This window comes from Rhinoraja longicauda, chromosome 2 (genome assembly GCF_053455715.1).
Source record: "Rhinoraja longicauda isolate Sanriku21f chromosome 2, sRhiLon1.1, whole genome shotgun sequence".
NCBI lineage: Eukaryota > Metazoa > Chordata > Chondrichthyes > Rajiformes > Arhynchobatidae > Rhinoraja > Rhinoraja longicauda.
The window spans coordinates 75,882,490-75,908,358 of NC_135954.1; the positions used below are offsets into that span (position 1 = coordinate 75,882,490).

At 40.8% G+C, this 25,869-nt stretch overlaps 1 protein-coding gene across 1 annotated transcript in view; it reads left to right on the top strand.

Annotated features, from left to right (window-relative positions):
• Positions 1-25,869, top strand: part of LOC144605941 (rap guanine nucleotide exchange factor 5-like) — an 82,607-nt gene that overhangs the window by 52,878 nt on the left and 3,860 nt on the right. Inside the window, exons 6-8 of the mRNA XM_078421640.1 lie at positions 2,769-2,817; positions 5,612-5,688; positions 15,246-15,386. Coding sequence (XP_078277766.1) covers positions 2,769-2,817; positions 5,612-5,688; positions 15,246-15,386 — 267 coding nt within the window. The remainder of the gene's footprint in view (positions 1-2,768; positions 2,818-5,611; positions 5,689-15,245; positions 15,387-25,869) is intronic.

The following is a 25,869-nucleotide window of genomic DNA, read 5'->3' on the forward strand; positions in this document are numbered from 1 at the left end:
TTATTCGTTAAACTGTGGCCCCTGGTTCTGGACTCCCCCAACATTGGGAACATGTTTCCTGCCTCTAACGTGTCCAACCCCTTAATAATCTTATACGTTTCGATAAGATCCCCTCTCATCCTTCTAAATTCCAGTGTATACAAGCCTAGTCGCTCCAGTCTTTCAACATATGACCGTCCCGCCATTCCGGGAATTAACCTAGTAAACCTACGCTGCACGCCCTCAATAGCAAGAATATCCTTCCTCAAATTTGGAAACCAAAACTGCACACAGTACTCCAGGTGCGGTCTCATTAGGCCCCTGTACAACTGCAGAAGGACCTCTTTGCTCCTATACTCAACTCCTCTTGTTATGAAGGCCAACATTCCATTGGCTTTCTTCACTGCCTGCTGCACCTGCATGCTTCCTTTCAGTGACTGATGCACTAGGACACCCAGATCTCGTTGTACGTCCCCTTTTCCTAACTTGACACCGTTCAGATAATACCCTGCCTTCCTATTCTTACCACCAAAGTGGATAACCTCACACTTATCCACATTAAACTGCATCTGCCATGCATCCGCCCACTCACACAACCTGTCCAAGTCACCCTGCAACCGCATAGCATCTTCCTCACAGTTCACACTACCACCCAGCTTTGTATCATCTGCAAATTTGCTAATGGTACTTTTAATCCCTTCATCCAAGTCATTAATGTATATTGTAAATAGCTGCGGTCCCAGCACCGAGCCTTGCGGTACCCCACAAGGCTCGGTGCTGGGACCGCAGCTATTTACAATTCATTATTAGTTCTTTGTCCAAATGCAAAGCAAGAATCCAATTGGAGCTTCAGTAAAAAATTCGAATCATGTTAAGGAAACTTCAATTTCCACCCAATAATTTTCGAAGCGCCAGTGTTTGAAAAGAAGGTTTGGGCAGAATTGTACTAGTTTCTCACTCAAAAATAACCACTCGGCTGGGGTAGTGGGTTTGATTTTTCTCATGGGTTTTCTGACTGGTGCCATTCAGATTCAGAGCTTTTCTGTGTCTTAGGCTGGGAAGTAAAGCTGAGGTTAGTTGGACATTGCAAAGTTAGAAATTGACTTGGTCGGCAGTATTTCGTTGGGGTTTTCAGAGGAGGATTTTGTTTGAGGAAGGATGTCAGACACCGAATGATATGCTGCAGCCTGAATATCAGATATTGGGGAGAAAGGAGTTGAATATTAGGAATCTGTTTGCAAGGCTGAGAAGGGAAAGAAATAGGTTTGCTTTGGACAGCTGAGGTAAATATAATTGCTCCCACTGGCCATGACCAGTACAAGAGTTTGTACTTACTGCTCTAAAGCCCTTCTTGCTCTCTTTCAGCAACTATGTTTTATAAGGCAAAGGAATCCTCGTCCTGGGGTTAAAAGTAAAATGTATCTTGAAATTAGGCCCTTGGGGCCCTTAAATTATTTAAATTAAAGATCATTTTTCTAAGAGTAGGTTAGTCATTTGCTTCCAAACACCCTTGGCTGCAATGTGAAAAAGGTGCACAGGAGGTCAGTTGGGATTGAGTTGCAGATATTTGAATAGGGTGGTTACCAGTTAAATCTAACAAGGACCTGAGCATTGCAACAAATCCCAATCTTGATTATACATCTGTTGAAGGCTTAAAAAAATTGTGAATATTTACTCTGTATTCTTAAGCATCTTGAATTAACTAAAAAATATTTCCCTCTTCACGAAGGAAACTAATTCTCAATTTCCCCTTTTCTCCGAGGATCCTTTCCTGCAGTATCATATTGCCCCAATTTTTCTATCCTCCCTTCATCAAAATTCTCACTCTTTCTCTTGATCCATCTTCACCAGAGGCACTATCCCACCCTTTTAAGACAGATCTCCCTCCCAAAGGCATTTCTCCTTCTTCATTGACTGTTTGTTCAGGATATAGGGTGATGGGTGGATGGGTACTGTTGCACTTGTCAAAAGGTGCTCTCCGGACCATTATTAATTGATTTGGTTCTGACTTCCTGGAACTTATTATAGTGTGCCATCATAATTTCCCTGAAGGCCATTTGAATGGGGTACTGATTGTTGGTGATCAGCCATGATCACATTGAATGGCGGTGTTGGCTCGTAGGGCCAAATGGCCTACTCCTGAACCTATTTTCTATGTATCTATGAATCTATGAAATGCGCACTCACTGAAGTTATGGTGATCTAAATCTGAGGGAAGTGAGAACTATGTTGATGATATTTATGGTGAAATCGTGTGATTTATATCTTGAAATCCATGTTGAAATGACAGATTTGATGACTCTTTTCATTTTAGCATAAATAAAACTTAGTTCATTGCAGCACATCAAAATGCTTTGCACAATGAATTATTATATCCATGTAGTCAAACATTCAATTTATTCTGGGAAAACTGTAACTACAGTGAAATTGCTTAAAATCATTTAAAATTTAAACTCATATTTTTAATGCAGTAATTTAAATGTTAATATTTGCCTCAGGTTCATAAAGCGCGATTGTCACCACTCCCTGATAGATTACGTCTTCATAGTCAGTACTCCATTAAATAAAATACAATTCAGTTTTGTAGCTGCAAATTCCTAAGCAGCCATGATTAATGTAAATTTCTATTTGCAGGAAAAGATAACAATAAATGAGTTTATGCATTAATATGAATCGTTTTTATCACATTTAAAAAAAACGTTCTTTAGGGTCTTCTGCTGCAGAATATGTTTACAAAACAGAATAACCTGTTGATCTGTGACAACTCATGTTTCTTGTTTGGACAATAGGTGAAGAAGGAGCTGGTTGCTGCTATTGCTTCAAAAACAGAAACATCACGTGAGTAACTCTACCCGATTCCCACCCAGTTGCTTTCCGCCAGCATTGTTCACACAATGCAGAAGGTTATCGTGCATTACTGACCCCACGTCCTCTGGGAGGGAAAAAGTATTGCCCTAATAGCTGTAACACCCAGTTAGTACTTCCTATCAAACCGGGACTGAATAATGGCTATGTCATGCTTCAAACCAGCTGCTTCCTCAAAAATAGGTTATGTTTATTTTATACAAAAGGTCAGTGTTTAACTTTTAATATATAATCTCAATTATTCATAAAATAATTAATGGAACAACAACAAGAAAAAGAAACATTCAATTACTGAAAATTGAAATAGAAACAAACTGCTGGAAACTGCACTCCTCTCATTTCACCCTTGAACAAAATATATATGAATTACGAGCAGAAAATAGATACTGGCCCTCTGAGCATGTTCTGTCATTCATCAAGATCATAGCTGATCTACTATCTCAATGCCATTTTTCTTAACTATTCCCACTTCCTTCAGTTTCCTTTATTATTAGGCAATCTATCGATCTCCGTTTTGAATGATCGCGATAAATGTAGAGAATTCCAAACGTTCACACCCTCACAGTATAGATGTTTCTCATCACCTCAGTTCTAAAAGGCCTTCCCCTTATTCTGAGACACCTGGGAAACACGTTCCCCGTACCAAGACTATGGAGCCTTGTAAGAATTTAGTAAGTTTCAGCATTTGATCACCTTATCTTCTAAACTCTAAAGAATAAAGGCCTAGTGTATTCAACCATTTCACGCATGGTGCACCTACTATTTCAGAAAAAGAGTCTGGTAAATCTTTGCTGCTCTCCCTCTTTGCAAGTACATGCTTCAACCACTTACACTTGCAGCTTTTTCCATAGATCCACCACACTGTGTGAAAGAGCTGCCCCTCAGGTTCTATTAAATCCTTTCCCTCTTTTATTGACAATAGACAATAGGTGCAGGAGGAGGCCATTCGGCCCTTCGAGCCAGCACCGCCATTCAATGTGATCATGGCTGATCATTCTCAATCAGTACCTCGTTCCTGCCTTCTCCACATACCCCCTGACTCTGCTATCCTTAAGAGCTTTATCTAGCTCTCTCTTAAATGCTTTCAGAACCTTGCATTTAAACCTATGTCCTCTGGTTGTTCGGTTCTCAACCCGAAAAATCACCTATTCATTTTCTCCAGAGATGCTGCCTGACCCGCTGTTACTTCAGCTTTTTGTGTCTATCTTCAGTGTAAACCAGCATCTGCAGTTCCTTCTTACACCCTCTAGTAATTGATTCCCCAACCATGGTGTGCATTCACCCTATCTATGCTCCTCGTAATTTTATACACCTTTCAGAAGATCCCCTATTCTTTTACTCCAAGGAATAAAGTCCGAGCCTGCCCAAACTTTCCTGATAACTCAGTCCTGGCAGCGTCCTTGAAAATCTTTGTGCACTCTTCCAGCTTAATGGAATCTTATCTAAAGAAGGGTAACAAAAACTGAACACAACACTCCAAGTGCAGCCTCACTAACATCTTGTACAGCTGCAACATAACATCTCAGCTTCTACACTCAGTGCCCTTACTGATGAAGGTCATCATGCAAAGTCTCTTCTTAACCACTCTGTCTGACTGTGGCACAAATTTCAGGGAAGTATGTACTTGCACTCCTAAGTCCCCCTGATCTACTATATTCCACAAGAGCCCTCTCATTCATTGTGATAATCCTAACCTGGGTTTGACATCCTAAAATGCAAAATTTACAAGTGCATTTGAGATTTATAAGAATGTCAGGTTGAGAGAATTACAGTTGCGAAAAAAGACCAACTGGTCTGGTATTATTTACTTTGTATTAAAAGAGAATGAGGGGCAATATAATTGAATATAAATTGAGAGGTCTAAACTCCATCACCAAGAAAGATCTAGTTTCCTTGGAAGAGAATTCAGTAACTAGGAGGTCATAGCCTTGTTAATTGGTAGGAGATTTGGAGTTAGAGGACAGCCGAAGAATAGTTTTTTCACCAAAAAGTCAAATTGATTCATGGAACTCAATGCCTGAAAGGATGGTGAGTGCAGGACCCTTCATCACATTGAAAAAGCATCTGAATGAGCTGTAAACCAAATGAGGAGAAAGTAATTGTCTGAATCTGGAATTAGCTTGGGGTTGCTGATTGTGCTTCCTCAGGAAGCTGCTTGGTAAGTCACATAGTCCTGTCTTGATCATATATCTTTATTCCCTCAATGATGGTTGAATCTTGAAGTAATATAATAGCAATGATATTGATTAGCAATTACTTGATTACTTGATTAGCAATTACTTGATTATTACGGGTGTCAGGGGTTATAGGGAGAAGGCAGGAGAATGGAGTCAAGAGGGAAAGATAGATCAGCCATGATTGAATGGCGGAGTAGACGATGGGCTAAATGGCTTAATTCTGCTCCTGTCACTTGAAATGTAGTGGTATCTCAAGTGAAATGTAGTAGTATCTTCACCAGCTGAAGAAGAATGCTTGCTACCACTTTTTTGAGAGCAATTAGCACAGTTAACAATTGATGGCCGGGAGAACTAAATATCTAAAATATTTTGTGTAGAATTTGCCCAAAATAATATTTTGGGTATTTTTTTCTTAGGGTAAACATGCAGCATTCTTCGTAAAAACCACTCCTGCAGGCAGAACATATGGCTGATGGTGTGGTTAGCTTTCAGAAAACAATTCAAATCTTTCCTCTGCTTTGCCCAACTGTTAAAGAATTTGCGATGCAATCTTTGTTCAGGCAATGATAAATTCATGGATGTTTTTTTAGCGTGCAAGGAAGAGAACAGAAGCCACATCAAGCAAGTTGATTTGAAGGACTCTGCTGAAAATGTCAAGAATAATAAGGTACATTAACTGCATAGTAATAAGATACATCAACTTTATTGAACAGTAAATTAATGCTGTGCACATCTCTAAATTTGCTAACTTGAACAGTAACGATCCTGTTATTTGTTTTATTGATTGCTGTTTGCATTTTCTACATCTGCTGTTGAATGGAATTCTAAAGCTGGGTTGATGCCTTCACAAAAAAAGTCCTTAGTGATTCGAGTTATTTCATCGCTGGGGAAATGAGAAGAAAAGTCAAAAGCTATGTCCTATTACATAGAAACACAGAAAAATAGAAAATAGGTGCAGGAGGAGGCCATTCGGCCCTTTGAGCCAGCACCGCCATTCATTGTGATCATGGCTGATCATCCACAATCAGTAACCCATGCCTGCGTTCTCTCCATACCCCTTGATTCCGCTAGCTCCAAGAGCTCTATCTACAGTGCATTCAGAAAGTATTCTGACGCCTTCACTTTTACCACATTTTGCTACGTTACAGCCTTATTTTAAAATGGATTCAATTGATTTTGCTTATCATCAATCTACACACAAAACCCCATAATAAAAAAGCAAAAACAAGTGTTGAGAAATTTTTGCAAAGTAATTAAAAAGAAATAACTGAAATATCACATTTACATAAGTATTCAGATCCTTTGCTATGACACTTAAAATTAAGCTTATGTTCATCCTGTTTCCATTGATTGTCCTTGAGATGTTTCTACAACTTGATTGGAGGCAACCAGTGGTAAATTAAATTGACTGGACATGATTTGGAAAGGCACACACCTATCTATATAAGGTCCCACAGTTGTCAGTGCATATCAGAGCAAAAACCAAGCCATGAAGACGAAGGAATTGTCCGTAGACCTCCGAGACAGGATTGTGTCGAGGCACAGATCTGGGGAAGGGTATAAAACAATTTCTGCAGCATTGCAGGTCCCGAAGAGCACAGTGGCCTCCGTCGTTCTTAAATGGAAGAACTTTGGAATCACCAGGACTCTTCATAGAGCTGGCCGGCCAAACTGAACAATCGGGGAAGAAGGGCCTTGGTCAGGGAGCTGACCAAGAACCCGATGGTCACTCTGACAGAGCTCCAGAGTTCCTCTGTGAAGATGGGAGAACCTTCCAGAAGGACAACTATATTTGCAGCACTCCACCAATCAGACCTTTGTGGTATAGTGGCCAGACGGAAGCCACTCCTTAGTAAAAGGCACATGAAAACCTGCTTGAAGTTTGCCAGAAGGCACCTAAAGGACTCTCGAACTATTAGAAACAAGATTCTCTGGTCTGATGAAAACAAGATTGAACTCTTTGGCCTGAATGCCAAGTGTCACCGCTCATCACCTGGCCAATACCATACATACGGTGAAGCATGGTGGTGGCAACATCATGCTGTGGGGATGTTTTTCAGCGCCAGGAACTGGGAGACTAGTCAGGATTGAGCGAAAGATGAACGGAGCAAAGTACAGAGAGATCCTTGATGAAAACCTGCTCCAGAGTGTTCTGGACCTCAGACTGGGGCGGAGGTTCACCTTCCAACAGGACAACGACTCTAAGCACACAGCCAAGACAATGCAGGAGTGGCTTTGTGTACGTCTGTGAATGTCCTTGAGTGGCCCAGCCAGAGCCCGGACTTGAACCCGATCGAACATCTCTGGAGGGACCTGAAAATAGCTGTGCATCAACGCTCCCCATCCAACCTGACAGAGCTTGAGAGGATCTGCAGAGAAGAATGGGAGAAATTACCCAAATACAGGTGTGCCAAGCTTGTAGCGTCATACCCAAGAAGACTTGAGGCTGTGATCGCTGCCAAGGGTGCCTCAACAAAGTACTGAGTAAAGGGTCTCAATACTTATGTAAATGTGATATTTCAGTTATTTCGTTTTAATTACTTTGCAAAAATTTCTAAACACCTGTTTTTGCTTTTTATGGGGTATTGTGTGTAGATTGATGATAAAAAATGAATTTAATCCATTTAAAAATAAGGCTGTAACGTAACAAAGTGTGGGAAAAATGAAAGGGTCTGAATACTTTCTGAATACACTGTAACTCTCTTTTAAATTCATCCAGTGATTTGGCCTCCACTGCCTTCTGTGGGGGAGAATTCCACAAATTCACAACTCTCTGGGTGAAAAAGTGTTTTCTCATCTCAGTTTTAAATGACCTCCCCTTTATTCTTAGACTGTGGCCTCTGGTTCTGAACTCCCCCAACATTGGGAACATTTTTCCTGCATATAGCTTGTTCAATCCTTTTATAATTTTATATATTTCTATAAGATCCCCTCTCATCCTTCTCAATTCCAGTGAATACAAGCCCAGTCTTTCCAATCTTTCCTCATATGGCAGTCCCGCCATTCCGGGGATTAACCTCGTGAACTTACACTACACTCCCTCAATAGCAAGGATGTCGTTCCTCAAATTAGGAGACCAAAACTGTACACAATACTCCAGATGTGGTCTCACCAGGGCCCAATACAACTGCAGAAGGACCTCTTTACTCTGATACTCAAATCGCCTCTTAATGAAAGCTAACATGCCATTAGCTTTCTTCACTGCCTGCTGTATCTGCATGTTTACTCTCAGTGACGGGTGTACAAGGATACCCAGGTCTCGTTGCACTTCCCTTTTTCCTAATCTGACACCATAAGATAATAATCTGCCTTCTTGTTCTTGCTGCCAAAATGGATAACCTCACATTTATCTACATTATACTGCATCTGCCATGCATCTGCCCACTCACTCAACCTGTGGCAGAGAATTCCACAAATTCACAACTTTCTGGGTGAAAAGGTTTTTTCTCACCTCAGTTTTAAATGGCCTCCCCATTATTCTAAGACTGTGGCCTCTGGTTCTGGACTCGCCCAACATTGGGAACATTTTTCCTGCATCTAGCTTGCCCAGTCCTTTTATAATTTTATATGTTTCTATAAGATCCCCTCTCATCCTTCTAAACTCCAGTGAAAACAAGCCTAGTCTTTTCAATCTTTCCTCATATGACAGTCCCGCCATCCCAGGGATCAATCTCGTGAACCTACGCTGCACTGCCTCATTTACAAGGATGTCCTTCCTCAGATTAGGAGACCAAAACTGTACACAATACTCCAGATGTGGTCTTACCAGGGCCCTATACAACTGCCGAAGAACCTCTTTACTCCTATACTGAAATCCTCTTGTTATGAAGGCCAACATTCCATTAGCTTTCTTCACTGCCTGCTGTAGCTGCACGCCAACTTTCAGTGACTGATGTACAAGGACACCCAGGTCTCGCTGCACCTCCCCTTTACCTAACCTAACACCATTGAGATAATAATCTGCCTCCTTGTTTTTGCCGCCAAAGTGGATAACCTCACATTTATCTATATTATACTGCATCTGCCACGCATCTGCCCGCTCACTCAACCTGTCCAAGTCACCCTGCAACCTCCTAACATCCTCTTCACAGTTTACACTGCCACCCAGCTTTGTGTCATCCGCAAACTTGCTAGTGTTGCTTCTAATTCCCTCTTCCAAATCATTAATATATACGGTAAACAGTTGAGGCCCCAACACCGAGCCTTGCGACACTCCACTCGCCACTGCCTGCCATTCTGAAAAGGACCCGTTTACTCCTACTCTTTGCTTCCTGTCTGCCAACCAATTTTCTATCCATGTCAACACCCTACCCCCAATACCATGTGCTCTAATTTTAGTCACCAATCTCCCGTGTGGGACCTTATCAAAGGCTTTCTGAAAGTCTAGATGCACTACATCCACTGGCTCCCCTTCATCCATTTTACTTGTCACATCCTTAAACAAATCCAGATTAGTCAAGCATGATTTCCCTTTCATAAATCCATGCTGACTTAGACTTATCCTTTTACTGCTATCCAAATGCACCATTATTACCTCTTTAATAATTGACTCCGGCATCTTTCCCACCACCGAAGTCAGGCTAACTGGTCTGTAATTCCCCATTTTCTCTCTCGCTTCTTTCTTGAAAAGTGGGATAACATTAGCTATCCTCCAATCCACAGGAACTGATCCTGAATCTATTGAAGAGAGGAGGAGAATGTATTTCGCCTGGGCAGCTTGCAGCCCAGTGGTATAAACATTGACTTCTCCAACTTTAGATATTTCCTCTGTCCCTCTCTTCCCCTCCCCCTTCCCAGATCTCCCACTGTCTCCCTGTCTCCACCTATATCCTTCCTTTGGCCCGCCCCCCTGACATCAGTCTGAAGAAGGGTCTCGACCCGAAACGTCACCCATTCCTTCTCTCCTGAGATGCTGCCTGACCTGCTGAGTTACTCCAGCATTTTGTGACTGAATCTATTGAACATTGGAAAATGATCACCAATTATTTCTAGAGCCACCTCCCTGAGGACCGTGGGTTGCAGACCATCAGGCCCAGGGGATTTATCATCATTCAGTCCCATTAGTCTACCCAATACTATTTCTCGCCTAATGAAATTTTCTTTCAGTTCCTCTACCCCCCTAGATCCTCTGTCCTCCATTACATCTGGGAGATTGTTTGTGTCTTCCTTAGTGAAGACAGATCCGAAGTACCTCTTCAACTCTTCTGCCATTTCCTTGTTACCCATAATAATTTCATCCGTGTCTGCCTTCAAGGGACCCACATTTGACTTTGCTATTCTTTTTCTCTTAACATATCTAAAGAAGCTTTTACTGTCCTTCTTTATATTCTTGGCCAGCTTCCCCTCGTACTTCATCTTTTCAGCCCGTATTGCCCGTTTTGTTACCTTCTGTTGTCCTATGAAAGTTTCGCAATCCTCTGGCTTCTGGCTACTCTTTGCTGTGTTATACATCTTTTCTTTGATTATTATTCCCTTTAGATTCTTTCTTCCTCTTTGGAATGAAATGATCCTGCATCTTCTAGTTAATGCCCAGAAATTCCTGCCATTGCTGTTCCACAGTCATTACTGCTAGGATCCTTTTCCAGTCGACGGCCAGCTCCTCTCTCATGCCTTCATAGTCCCCTTTGTTCAACTGCAATACTGACACTTATGATTTAACCTTCTCCCTCTCAAAAACCCATATTAGGGTCGCTATCTCCTAGCGGTTCCTTTATCATATCATATCATATATATACAGCCGGAAACAGGCCTTTTCGGCCCTCCAAGTCCGTGCCGCCCAGCGATCCCCATACATTAACACTATCCTACACCCACTAGGGACAATTTAAAAAAAATTTTTTTTTTACATTTACCCAGCCAATTAACCTACATACCTGTACGTCTTTGGAGTGTGGGAGGAAACCGAAGATCTCGGAGAAAACCCACGCAGGTCACGGGGAGAACGTACAAACTCCTTACAGTGCAGCACCCGTAGTCAGGATCGAACCTGAGTCTCCGGCGCTGCATTCGCTGTAAAGCAGCAACTCTACCGCTGCGCTACCTTAAGTTCCCTTATTAATTCTGGTTAGAAACCTAGAAACATGGAAACATAGAAACATAGGTGTTTACCTTATTAAATCTGGTTCATTAGACAACAGTAAATCCAGAATTGCCTTCTCTCTGGTAGGCTCCAATACAAGCTGCTCTAAGAATCCATCTCGGAGGCACTCTGCAAGCTCCCTTTCTTGGGGTCCAGAACCAACCTGATATTCCCAGTCTACCTGCATATTGAAATCTCCCATAACCACAGTGGCATTACCTTTGTTACATGCCAATTTTAACTCCTGCTGCAACTTGCACCCTGTATCCTGGCTACTGTTTAAGGGCCTGTAGATAACTCCCATTAGTGTCTTCTTACCTTTACAATTCCTCAATTCTATCCACAGCGACTCTACATCATCAGTCCCTTTGTCACCCTTCACAAGGCTCTGAATTTCATCCCTCATCAACAGAGCTACCCCACCTCCTCTGCCCACCTGCCTGTTGTTTCTATAGGATGTATAACCCTGAATATTCAGTTCCCAGTCCCGATTCTCCTGCAGCCATGTCTCTGTAATCCCCACAATGTAATACCTACCAATCTCTAACTGAGCCTCAAGCTCATCCACTTTACTTCTTATACTTTGCGCATTCATATATAATACTTTTAATCCATTACTCACCTCACCTTTCACATCGATTCCTATTTCACTTGGCCATATGCTCCTATCCCTTTGTGAGCTTTCTGTCCTGTTAATTCTGGTGTCTTTCTTAACTTTTCCTTTCCTCTCTTTCCCTTTACCTCCATCCTTGTATTTCCAATTTGTCTCCCGTACCCCGCCCCCCCCCGTCCCCGTCCCCCTATTTAGTTTAAACCCACCCGTGTAGCAGTGGCAAACCTGCCTGCCAGAATGCTGGTCCCCTACCTGTTAAGGTGCAACCCGTCCCTTTTGTACAATTCACCTTTACCCCAAAACAGATCCCAGTGGTCTAAGAATCTAAACCCCTGCCCCCTGCACCAGCTCCTCAGCCACACAACCAGGTCCTCTATCTCCCTGTTCCAGCCCTCACCAGCACGAGGAACTGGAAGCAAACCGGAGATAACCACCCTGGAAGTATTGCTTTTCAGCCTTCTTCCGAGCTCTCTAATGTCACGCTGCAGAATCTCTTTCCTCTTTTTCCCAACATCATTTGTGCCGCCATGCACTACCATTTCCCCCTTCCTCCTTGAGGATGCCCTGCAATCGGTCCATGACATCCTGGACCCTGGCACCCGGGAGGCAATACATCATCCTTGAATCCCGCTTATTGCCGCAGAAACTCCTGTTTGTACCTCTCACTATGGAGTCCCCTACTACCATAGCTCTGCCTGACGTCTGTCTCTTCGGCTTTGCTCAGCGCCACATTTTGACTCACAGACCTGTCCGCCGCTCTGACTGGCAGTGTCTTCTGTCCCAACAGCTTCCAAGTGGGTGTACCTGTTTTCAAGAGTTTCAACCACCGGGGTCTCCTGTACTCCAACCTTCCTCCCCTTCCTCATCGTCACCCACCTTCTCTCTTCCGGTAACTTTCTGTAACAATCTCGCTGTAGGTCCTGTCCAGGAAACTGTCGTTTTCCTGGATGATCCTGAGGTCATCCAGTTGCCTCTCCAGTTCCCTAACAAGGTCCTTCAGGAGCTGAACCTGGACACACTTTCCACAGTTGTAGCAGCCAGAGGCACCAGCCGTGTCCCTAACCTCCCACATCCTGCAAGCATCACACTGAATCATTGATGACAATTATTAGTTAGGTGTGCACTTTCCAGTTTCTAGTGATTGGTGTATATGTGCTACAAATTTTGTTGTCAATACCAGAAGTATTTTCAGCTTCACTATAATTGGCTTCACCAGTGAAGAGGGATTTACTTTTATTGATCGGTAGAAAATCAGGTGGCTGTATCAGTGAAGCAATCGCTAATATGAACTGGAAACTAATCTTGCAAACACTCAGCACAGCTAATCTCGTATCCTTTAAAAAGGGAGATAAATTTAATCAGAAGAGGCAAATTATAAACCATTAGAATTTTTTTTTTCTTAATGCATAAATGAACATGGTGATATTCACACTAAAAGACACACAGTGCTAGAGTACACTCAATGGATCATATTTGCAGTGTCATTTTTAGAACATTTCACATTTTAAAGAAGAGTGAAATATATTAGCATTTGCGATTTGTGGTTTCCTCCTAATGTATCATTACTAATTTTAAGTGGTAAGCTTCCATTGGGTGCAAATTCAGGATACATTTCATAGCTGGGCAATATTCAATGCTTCTTCCAAGTATTGATAATCTGTAGAGGATAAAGAGGAGGCAGCTTCCTTGTCCATGCTTGATAAGATCCATGAGATCTCATAGGATCTGGGGTCAATACTACGGACTTTAAGAGCTGCCCTTCTCCACCTGCATGCCAATATGTCACTCTCTCACATGGGTTTGTCCAGTTGGTCACCCAGGGATTATGATGAAAATTTTGTCAGTACAACTTTGTCAGGCTGTTGTTTACCTACTCATTGAGACAGTGCTCCTAACTTAGGTTTCAGTCCTCAACTATTTGTGAGGAGGACTTTGTAATGTTGACCAGGCTGTGAGTTACTTTGCTCATGCCAGTGCTGGGTGGTTTGCCACTTTTATTCTTTTACTGTTTTGTCTATAATACATTTGAGGCCATTTCAGTTAAGAAGCAATAACATTGCTATGTGAATTGGATTAAATATTGGTTTGAACGGTAAAATGGTAAATTTCCTCATCTGAAGAACATTAGTCAGGCAGTTGTCTTTTTAAAGTTTTGGTTCAGGTTTATTATTGTTACGTGTACCAGGTACAGTGAAAAGCTTTGTTTTGCATGCTATCCAATTAGATCAGATACATCAATACAAGAACAAACTCAAGAACAATAGGGTGGCACGGTGGTGCAGCAGTAGAGTTGCTGCCTTACAGCACTTGCAGCACCGGTGACCCAGGTGTGATCCTGATTATGGGTGCTGTCAGTTGGGAGTTTGTATGTTCTCCCGTGACCACGTGGGTTTTCTCCGAGATCTTCGGTTTCCCCCCACTCCGCTCCCAAACTACAAAGAAATACAGATTTGTAGGTCAATTGGCTTGGCATAAGTGTAAATTGTCCCTAGTGTGTGTAGGATAGTGTTAATGTGCAGGGATCACTGGTTGGCGTGGACTCGATGGCCGAAGGGCCTGTTTCCGCGCTGTATCTCTAAACTAAACTAAACTAAAACGGATAAAGCAAAGGATAAGATACAGAATGCAGAATATAGTTCTCAGCATTGTAGCACACTGGTTCAAAGAACAAAGTAAAATGTCCACAATGGGATAGAGGTGAATCAGATAGCACCCTAGCTTATGGAAGGACCATAAGCCTGATAACAGAGGGGAAGAAGTTGTTCCTGAGTCAGGAGGTACACACCTTCAAGCTACTGTATCTTCTGCACAGAGGATCTGGGAGAAGACGGAATGACTGGGATGGGGCCAGTTTTTGATTATGTTGGCTGCTTTCCCAAAGCAGTATGGATGAGAACAATGGTGGGAAGTATGGTCTGTGTGATGGACTGGGCTATATCTACAACTCTACAATTTCTTGCAGTCTTGGGCGAAGCTGGTCCCAAACCAAGCAGTGATGCAACTCAACAATATGCTTTCTATGGTGCATCTGTAGAACTTTTACAATAATCTGGTAGTTTCACAATCATCAATATTGAGTCTTTTCTTGTTAAATTCAGGATCATTATCAGTTCACAGCTGCCATTGTTTTTTTTGTCCAGACCAAGTTAATCTTAGCTATTGTACAGACAATTCATTTGTAGAAATGGCTTGGTTTTCAGTAATTGATTGTTTTGAGGAGCTTGCTTATTCCCCTCTCCTAAGGGATGTTGTGAGTATTTTATAGTGCTTGTGCATCTAAATATGGCATCAGACTACACTGTGATTTCATATATTTTCTTCCTGGAGAAGATGTGATGATATGTATCTTTATGAAGTAGTTACTAAGCAGCAGCATTTCAAATCTTTAGACATGATGAAGTGCTTTGAATAATTTCTGGCTGGGGACATTTGATAGTGATCCAACCCTGCATTCTTAGCAGTATAATCAAGATTTTGCACATCTTAGATTGTGCTTTAAAATACCTGTTTGTTTTTTTTCTTTCCAACCCAGGATGGAATAGTTTGCAGTTTAAGGGAGGGAGGCGATTTTGATGGCAACAAATTAATCCAAAAACAGTCAACTGTAGCTCCTGTTATTCTGACAGAAGACATTCAGCCGGTCACTGAAGAGAATTTCAGCAGGATACGGAAGGTGAGCCCTCAGTAAAATCTTACAGTTGCCATGTGACATGGATAATACTCATATTCAGTATGTGAACTGGAACATGACAGTTGTATCAAATCATATTCAGTTTAACATCTTATTTGGCACTGCGGTCTGTATTTAAAGAATAATATAATTTTCTATTTTCATTTTTGGGCAGAGACTGACAAATACTAAATGTCAAATGCAGTTAATAGTCCTATTTTCCCTCCAAACACGCCTTTGAAGAGAACGTACAGCCTGCCTAATCAATATTTCATTTGATAACATTGTACTAATTCCTCAAGCGTGATGACTTTCAGATGTAGCATTAGGGAAAGACAGCTAATGAAATTCAATTACCTGCCCTGTGTGCCAAACAGAATCATTTTTAGGAGTGCCAACAAGCTTTTCTTTATGCAGCGTAGGAAAATAACTGCAAATGCTGGTACAAATCGAAGGTATCACAAAATGCTGGAGTAACTCAGCAGGTCAGGCAGCATCTAAGAGAGAAGGAATGGGTGACGTTTCGGGTCGAGACCCATCTTCAGACTGAAGAAGGGTCTCGACCCGAAACGTCACCCATTCCGACTTTCTTTATGCAGCTATTTGTAACCTATTACAAAGCTGAAATGTAGATGCACAGCAGAGGAAATGCTTAGGAGTGATATACTTTATGTGACAAGGAGAGGAATATGCTCTTTGGATGCAGTGATAATGGTGGTCTATTTATTGTCCAACTATTAATATCTTAAAATTGTGCACCTGCCTTCATGCAATGGTTGCACTCTTGAGTCAGAGTTGGAGCACTGCAGATTTATGTGGCTGATATTTCAAATCAATTCTCTAATCATTTAGCTCATTGCTGATGGTGGAATCTTGTCATGAACAAATTGACTGTCATGCTTCCCTGCAGTGCACCAGGGATCACTCATTAAAAAGGATGTGCTATCTTGTGGTCACAAAATGTGGAATATAAATGGAAGTTTTTGCCTAAAGATTCAGAGTATGGTACGAAAAGAAATTGCCTTGTATAAATTCAGTGCACAGTCAATGCATGTTTCTCACATTGGCTTGGCTGGGGTATGCCACAGGGGCCTGGAGGAGTTTGGGGTGACACAGTGGTGCAGTGGGAGAGCTGCCGTCTCACAGCACCCTCTAGCATGGGGCAGTTTTATTCCACATTTTATGTTTGGGTGCTCATTCCCCCATTGTGAGAAGTTAAGGTCAAGATTGGTGCTGGGCTCTGCAGTTCAATTGATCAATGTACAAATTCCATAAATTCAAGATCTGGGATCAGCAGCAGCTGCATCACCCTGAGGTAAACTCCTACTTTTACTAATGGACAAAAGAGGAGGATAATGTTTTTGATTTTGTTGTGTAAAATATAACTACTAATAATTTTGGAAGGAACCTCAACAATTGGGTGACTCAGTGGCTCAGCTGGTGGAGGGACCCGGGTTCTATCCTGTCTTGGGTGCTGGCTGTGTGAAGTTTGCATGTTCTCCGTGTGACAGCTTGGGTTTCATCTGGGGGCTCCAGTTTCAACCAACATCCCAAAGACATGCAGTTTTGTAGATTAATTGGTCTCTGTAAATTGCCCTTAGTGTATAAGAAATGAATGTGAAAGTGAGATTACATAGAATTAGTATGAACGGGTGATCAATAGTCAGCATCGATTTTGGGACGCCAAAGGGCCTATTTCCACGCTGTATCTTTCAATCAATCAATTCAATTGTACAACCAAATTATAGGAAATCTGTACGTCATATCTTTTCTCCAAAAGTTAACTTCATGATACATATGCCATTGAATTCCAAAATTTCTACATTATCTTTCATAATAAGAAATGTGATGAAGCCTTAAATATTCCTCCAGTTATCACTACATTGTTGGGGCAAAATTGTGAACCATAAAATCTCAAGAATGTGTCAACCAACATAATTATGGAAATGAAAATAGTATTTGTCCATTTCAGGGAAAGATCAAAAAATGGTGATCTGCATCACTAAAGTGAAGTCCTAGAATTTTCTTTAGTAAACCAGATTTTTTTTAAAGTTCTGAGTTCTGGCTTTGTAATTATGCTGATTTTATGCTCTTTTATTAAGCATATTTCTACTCTTTACCCACAAAGATAAAAATAAAATCTCTTGGAAAACATGGAAAATATGGAAAACAAAATGAATAATTATCAGCAAAAGGATGATCTTTTCTTCGGAAATAAATTACTTAATTTTCTCTATTAAACTGTATAAAAGGTTAAAGTGAAAATGATGACTGACTTATTTTCAGTATACTACTCCAACAATGGGGATACTGTCTTAACTGAAATGTCTGGAAAGGGTAACCTTTTATTAACAGACTTTGAAGGCAATTATACAGCGGATATGTTTGAATTCTAATACCAGCTGTCTTTTTCAGGGGGACTAATTTTTTTTCACTGAAAGAGAATACAGTAACATATTATCTTACCACTGCTTTGAAATTGTGCTTTAACAGAGCAGATTTCTTGATTTTTTTTTTGTCAAGATTAAACACAACATTTTTGTGGACACAAAATGCTGGAGTAACTCAGCGGGAGTTGAGAAGGGTCTCCAGTCTGAAGAAGGGTCTCGACCCGAAATGTCACCCATTCCTTCTCTCCAGAGATGCTGCCTGTCCCGCTGAGTTAACTACTCCAGCATTTTGTGTCTATCTTCAATTTAAACCAACATCTGCAGTTCTTTCCAACAGCATTTTTGTTAATTGGTTAATGTTTGAAGCCAAATATCTGAGTAGTTGAAACTTATTATTTTTCCACTATCAATTTTTCCAATTCATGAGCATCAAACTTTTCTATTAAAATATGAACTTTTGTGGTCTTGCTCATAAGATGCTTATGTGAGCAATGCATGAGTATCTGAGCAATGGCAGATGGCACATAGTCTGAAGTCTATCTTAGTAACTTCCATTAGAGTGTGTGCAAGCTGTTTCCATTTATATTCGCAAATCTAACTGGTTTAAATCAACTTCAATCGCATATTTTCCTTTTCCTGGAGCATTCAAAAAATGAAGAAAGACGTGTCTTAATATAGGTTCTTTCATAACCGTAAGATGTCCCAAAACTCATCACAACCAATGACTTTTGAAATGTAGCTATTGTGGTAAAATGGAAATGCAACAGCCAATTTCCCTAAAGCAAGCTTCCTCCCAAACCACAGAGATAATACCCAGATTCCCAGTTGCCTGAGAATCTAATCCTGGTCAGCGGTGTCTAATATCTATAATATCTATATAGTCACACCAGCCTATTATATGTATTGTATAGAATGCTGTTCAGATGCATATGGTGACTGATGTGTCAATTGGCAGAATTCAATTTCAAGGCAAATCTGTTTGAGCTGTGTTTATTAAAAACATATTTTTTAAAAACTCTCAAAATACCAAGGAATCTTTTATATCCACCTTAAAAGGCAGATGAGGCTCATCCAAAACCTAATACTCCCAATAACCCCAATAGCCTCTTCGCCAACATGTCTGCCTGGATATTTGCTCATGCACAGGAGTAGAACTTGAACCATGATTTCTGACTCAGAAGTAGGAATTTTGCCACAAGCTATTATTGTTGCCACAGACTGAGTTAGTACAAGCAAAATATTCAATCCTACCCCCAAATCATGTTCTTTTAAATCCAGATGACTAACATAATTGAATACTTTAACATGGAAACATCAATGTTATTGAAATATAACATAAAATCTGTCTGAGTAACAGACACCTGTGCATTTCAAAGGAATATCTTATAATTATTACAACCACATAAGTGAACTAATCAATAGTGGAATGAGGCACAGGCTTAAGGAAGATATGCCTTCATGTGTGCTCATAAAGATGTTAGGGAGGTCCTGCTTTTGAACCTAGCTCATCTGTTTGTTGCTATGAACATTTGCAGATGGTGTGTTATTGTTTAAGTGATATGAAGCCTCACATTTACAGGAAGAGTAAAAGAAAGAATTCTAACTCCCCCAAATGATCTCCCCGTAAAAGAAAATAGGTAGTGTTTGCAGATAACAACCTGGGTGGCTGGACTGAAAGGAATCGGTAAACAATACCAAGTAAACTGTGTTTAAAAAAAAATTAGATGCACTCACTAGTGGTTCCACATTTTTACATTAATTCCATTTAGAAATCTGAAAATAATGAAGACAAATGCAGGCCCTGAACAGATTTGGGTTGAGAAAGTAACCTGTATGTTCCATGGATTACACTCGTCGAAACCTTGTTCCCTTCTTCTGAAGGTGTTTATTTCTGTTGGTGACCGTCCCATTTACTCTCCACTAGCTACCGTGAATGCATATTCCTTTGTATGCCAGCAGATCATTCAGCCAAAGAAAGCAGCATAGAAGAGCCCCGTTCTTGCCTCAGTGAAACTGCACACAGAAGCACATTTCAACAGTGTTCACTGGAGCAAAAAGATTGCACCTACAGACTGTTTACAGTGAAGAGTAGCAGAGCACTGGTTAGGATTCGTACAGGTCAGGTATTGAATCAAGGAAACTCCTGATCTAAATCATTCTCTTTTGCACTGAGAAATTCAGTAACTCAACTCAATTGGACATCCAAAATAAATAAATGTTCTATTCTTTAAAACCCTTGGCATCATGGTCATGGAGAAAATAAAATGATCCTTTTCCTCAAGAATCATAGAGCAATTCTTCCTGTTTCATAATTGTAGATGTCCTCTGGGATGAATGCAATGTGCTTTATATCTGAAAAGTGTCTGTCTAAGTTGGTATGGAGATACAAGAAGCTGTAGATGCTGAAATGGTGTAGGACACAAAGTGCTGGAGTAACTCAGTGAAGTTAATGAGAATGCTATGTAGTTTTGCATCCTAAAATGCCCACCACCTACCCTTCCAGGTTGGGATTTGTCTTCCAACACAGAAAGGTACAGAAACTCCACTAGAAATGTGTTCTAATCTCTTTAAAGAGAGAACATCAGAATTAAAGGACTTTCTTTTGGGAAGGAGATGAGGAGAAATTTCTGTCATCAGAGGGTGGTGAATCTGTGGAATTCTTTGCCACAGAAGACTGTGGAGGCCAATTCAGTGGATATTTTTAAAGGCAGAGATAGATAGATTCTTGATTAGTACAGGTGTCAGAGGTTCTGGGGAGAAGGCAGAATGGGGTTAGGAGGGAGAGATAGATCAGCCATGATGAATGGTAGAGTAGACGATGAGTTGAATGGCCTAATTCTATTCCTTATGACTTTATGACCTAATCTAAATGCATGCCTGTGCATCTCCACTAAGGCTTCTGTGGTCAGAGAATAAAGAAGACATTGGGAATAAAGGTCAAGAGATGTAGCAAATATGTAGCAAATTGAGATTTGCAATATACGCGGACAATGAATCATTACATTGACCAGGGCGTTTTCATTTAACATATCCATTTATTTTATTGCAGTTTACAGAAATACCTCAATTTAGAGAAATTGCTGTATTTATATTGTTCTGTTCCTGAAGAGAAATGACAGTTGCAAGTTTGAACTCCTCAAGAAGTCACAAAGTGAACACTTAATTTTTCGATTCCATAATGAACATATCAATCAAGTAGCAAATTTCCTCAGTGACCTGCAATGTCAAATATTACATTTGGAACAGAGAATAGACAGAAATGCTAAATAAGGACAATAAATTATGCAAGGTAAAGCTGAACTGATAAAAGAAAGAAAATTTGACAGCAGATATTCAGCAAGGTTATTCACGAATGACGATTTAGTTAGGCATTGTTGGGCCAGGCGTTTGTCATTACACTGGAAAGGGTGCAGGGAAGATTACGAGGATGTTGCCAGGACTTGAGGGTCTGAGCTCCAGGGAGAGGCTGGGCAGGCTAGGACTTTATTTCTTGGAGGGCAGAAGGCTGAAGGATGATCTTATTGTTGCATCAAATCATGAGGAGAATTAATAGGGTGAATGCACCGTCTTTTACCCAGGATAGGGGAATCAAGAATCAGAGGACATAGGTTTAAAATGAGAGAAGAGAGATTTAATAAGAACCAGAGGAGCAACGTTTTCACACAGAGGGTGGTGGGAATGTACTGCCAGAGAAGGTGGTTAAGGCAGATACCATAACAACATTGAAAAGATATTTGGACAGTTAAATGGATAGGAAGATTTAGAGGGATATGGGTCAAATGTTGGCAGGTGGGACTATTGTAAATGAAGCATCTTGGTTGGCATGGACAGGTTGGGCTGAAGGGACTATTTCTCTGCTGTATGACTCCATGATCTCCTCGGAGTAGGCTATTTGTCCATCTGCCCTGTAGTTTTTATGTGACTGAGCCATGTGATTATTCTTGGAGCATTATCACCCAAAGTTAAAATTAACCCTTTTATCCCTTTATCCATATAATTTGAGATTGAACCCAGCCTGGGTTCAAACCAAAATTACATGGATATAGGGACAATAGGGTTAATTTTAACTTCCTTCCTTGACTGCAAAATGTACAACTTAAAGTTATCTATAATGCATAACCATATGATGCTAAGTTATCAGAGTGGCTAACTTGTAAATAAAAGTATTCCATGATTGTAATTCCAAGTATTGTTCCATGCTTGTTATTACCTGGATAGAATATTGAGAGATTTTTATTCACAAAATGCTGGAGTAACTCAGCAGGTCAGGCAGCATCTCGGGAGAGAAGGAATGGGTGACGTTTCGGGTCGAGACCCTTCTTCAGACTGAAGAAGGGTCTCGACCCGAAACGTCACCCATTCCTTCTCTCCCGAGATGCTGCCTGACCTGCTGAGTTACTCCAGCATTTTGTGAATAAAAATCTCTCAATATTCTATCCAGGTAATAACAAGCATGGAACAATACTTGGAATTACAATCATGGAATACTTTTATTTACAAGTTAGCCACTCTGATAACTTAGCATCATATGGTTATGCATTATAGATAACTTTAAGTTGTACATTTTGCAGTCAAGGAAGGAAGTTAAAATTAACCCTATTGTCCCTATATCCATGTAATTTTGGTTTGAACCCAAAATGCTGGAGTAACTCAGCAGGTCAGGCAGCATCTCGGGAGAGAAGGAATGGGTGACGTTTCGGGTCGAGACCCTTCTTCAGACTGAAGAAGGGTCTCGACCCGAAACGTCACCCATTCCTTCTCTCCCGAGATGCTGCCTGACCTGCTGAGTTACTCCAGCATTTTGTGAATAAAAACCTTCGATTTGTACCAGCATCTGCAGTTATCTTCTTATAGAATATTGAGAGAGTTTTGTACCCAATCATTTTTACTTACTGTGGTTGAAGCTAACACTCAATGAGAACAATATTTATTCGTCCAGCCTTGACACACACATTGATGATCAATAATGCCTTCTAGTAAAGGCAAAATAATTGTTCAGAAATACTGCCTGCGATCAGAAATTGGGTTGTGGTTTCCAACTCCCTCACCAAATATGTTATGTGAAGGGTAATCTGGCATTTGATGTTACCAGCAGAGAAAGCATGCAAGATGGAGAGCCAGGTGAACATATGGATCCAATACTCTGACCCACGCTTTATAATTACAGCTTCCTTGTGTGGAATGACACAGTTAACTTTAAACATACCTGCATTTCCTTGAGAGTCTGTCAGACTCTGGTTGACTGACTGTAATATGACATTATGGAATAAATAACACCTAATTATAGATGTTTTGCAGCACATTCACCCCGAATTATGTGATTGGAGAATCTTGCCAGTTTTGTACAGTCAGCATCAACTAGAAATAGAAATCTGGCTTCTGCATACATCAAATTGTTTTTAACTCCAGTTTCCTAGTCAGCATTGTCAGGGATCTAGTCACCTCACTGCACTTCTATGGCCAATGATGCCAAGGAGAAGTGGTTAGCATGGGTAGGCTTCTTGTTTCCTCGGCATAGAAGATATCAGGCATGGCATTGATTCAAGGGAGGCTGGGTTTGAAGGAAATTTGGGGAAAACACATGATGATCTCCTGTGTGCCCGTTCAGCCCTGACATTATGGTCTGCCTGACTGACACTGGAGTTACGTCACACCAATGCGAGGTGTAGGCTGATTAAAGGTTCACTAGTCTCAGCCTGCAACTTAGCTGATTTGCACCATAAGGCTGTGAACCTTGATGTAGATTCAATAACCCTGACAATTTAAAACTGAGCCCAGCAGATGCTGTGTGGGAGATTTTGATGCCCTAATGCAGATCACTTCATTGCTAACTCCTGCTTGATCTGCTCCTGGATTTCCTGTGACTGTTTAACAAAAGTTGGAGGTTGTGTCCAAAGGCTCCAATTTATGCTGACAAAGGAGGAAGAATTTGATATGCAACCTGTGATATCATTAGACATATTAATATCATGATGCCTAGAACTAGTCAGCCATACTAAAGTGTAGTGCATATGTCAGTGCTCAGCCCAATTTTCCAAACACAATGATTCATCCCATTCAGTAAAATCGATATTCTATGTGATTTTCACTTGAAAGATCCCATGCAAGTGAATCAACTTCCAGTTAATGTGTTTACCTTACCTAGAATTCATACCTAAAGGGAAACTTGGAGAGTTATATTGGACCACTCTCAAGCCTAGACAGTACCCTCCATTCCATGGCAACTGTGCATAGGAGCAAAGGAGGAAGGCATTAGGGATGTGTGTAAAAAGCATGGATGCACATAGTTGGTATGTCCAATGAGTAGTGCAGAGTTCATTGGTATGATATTGATGTAACTGACAGAAACACAGCTCTAGAAGTTGGTGCTACTCAGTGTGTACTTATCTTATAAATGCGTGCTGCATCTGAACTTGAGGAGACTGATTGTTGTTCCTGATTCTGCTCGTAGCGAACACTTTTAAAAGAGCTGAAGAAGTTTAGCAGCATTTGATGAGCATCAGTAGAATGGCATTATCTACTATGTATGCTTAGTGAAAAATCAGTGCACTGTTCCATCAGTAGAGATTGCACATTTATGTACTGGGTAAAATATCATTAAAGTGCTTGTACTGTTCTTAGTTTTTAATTTTACTTAACTATTTACTTTGCAATATATATTGGAAACACTTAGGGAAACCTTTGACTGAGTGGCTGTTGGTCAGATAAAGCTTCTTCATAACTCCAGGGTAAAGCTGCCTGTCTTATTAATTGAAGGAAAATGATCTTCAAACTAATTATCAATCACAGAAATTGATTCTTCAAGGCAAAATATAAAATGGGCTGTACTAGTCTTGAAAGTGGTCCTTTATCAAAGGGTGAATAAGATAACTTAAAGGGATTTTTTCTTGTATGCAGCATCTAATTATACACTAGAAATTGCTGTTGAAATATTGGATGAAAGATTGTTATTCAACTCCCTTAAGTATTTATACTTTAATATCACACACAGTTTTTGTGTTCCTTCCCATATAATTGTAAGATTATTTTTACATTGACCAGTAAACTTTAATTTCAATTTGCTGTAGAATTCTCTTAGTTCAAATTCAGCGAACCTGGAAGTAAACAAGATACATAATTTTTTTAAATATATCCTGATTTTCTGAAATGTCTTAGGGTTTACAAAACATTCGGGGCTCTGGCTGAGATTTTTTAAATCTTCACTAAACATGTGAGATGCCAGATGACTACAGGATAGCAAATGCTGTCCTCTTTATCGAGAAAGGCAGTAGGGGAAAGCCTGGTAACCAGGCCTGTGAGCTTAACATCAATTGTACAATCCAAAGATACAGAAAACAATTTTGCGGGAGAGGATTAATGATCACGTAAAGGCAGGGACTAAACAGAGATAGCTAACATGGATTTATTTGAGGGCAGAATCTGTCTGACCAATTTGACGGACTTCTTTGAAGAGGTAACAAAGTGTATCAATGGGGCCAGGGCAGTGGATTTGATTGACATGAACTTTAGTAAAGCCTTTGAAATGGGCTGGTTCAAAAGGTTAGGGCCCAGTGTAAATTGGCAAAATGGATCCAAAGTTTGGTTGGTAAGAGGAGACAAGTGATGATTGCAGGGGATTATTTTTGTAATTAGATGCCTGTGAGTAGTGGTATCTCATGTGTAAGAAGGAACTGCAGAAGCTGATTTAAACCGAAGATGGATGCAAAAAGCTGAAGTAACTCAGCATGGTGGCACAGCAGTATCGTTGCTGCTTTACAACGCCAGTGACCCGGGTTCGATCCTGACTACTGGTGCTGTCTGTACGGAGTTTGTATGTTCTCCCCATGTCCTGTGTCGTTTTTGTTCTGGGATCTCCGGTTTTCTCCCACATTCCACGAAGTACAGGTTTGTAGATTAATTGGCTTCGGTTAAATTGTCCCTAGAGTGTGTAGGATAGCGTTAGTGTATGGGGATCGCTGGTCGGCGCGGACTCGATGGGCTGAAGGGCCTGTTTCCGCACTGTATCTCTAAACTCTAAACACAGAGGGTCAGGCAGTATCTCTGGAGAAAAGGAATAGGTGACATTTAGGGTCGAGACCCTTCTTCAGGCTGAGAGT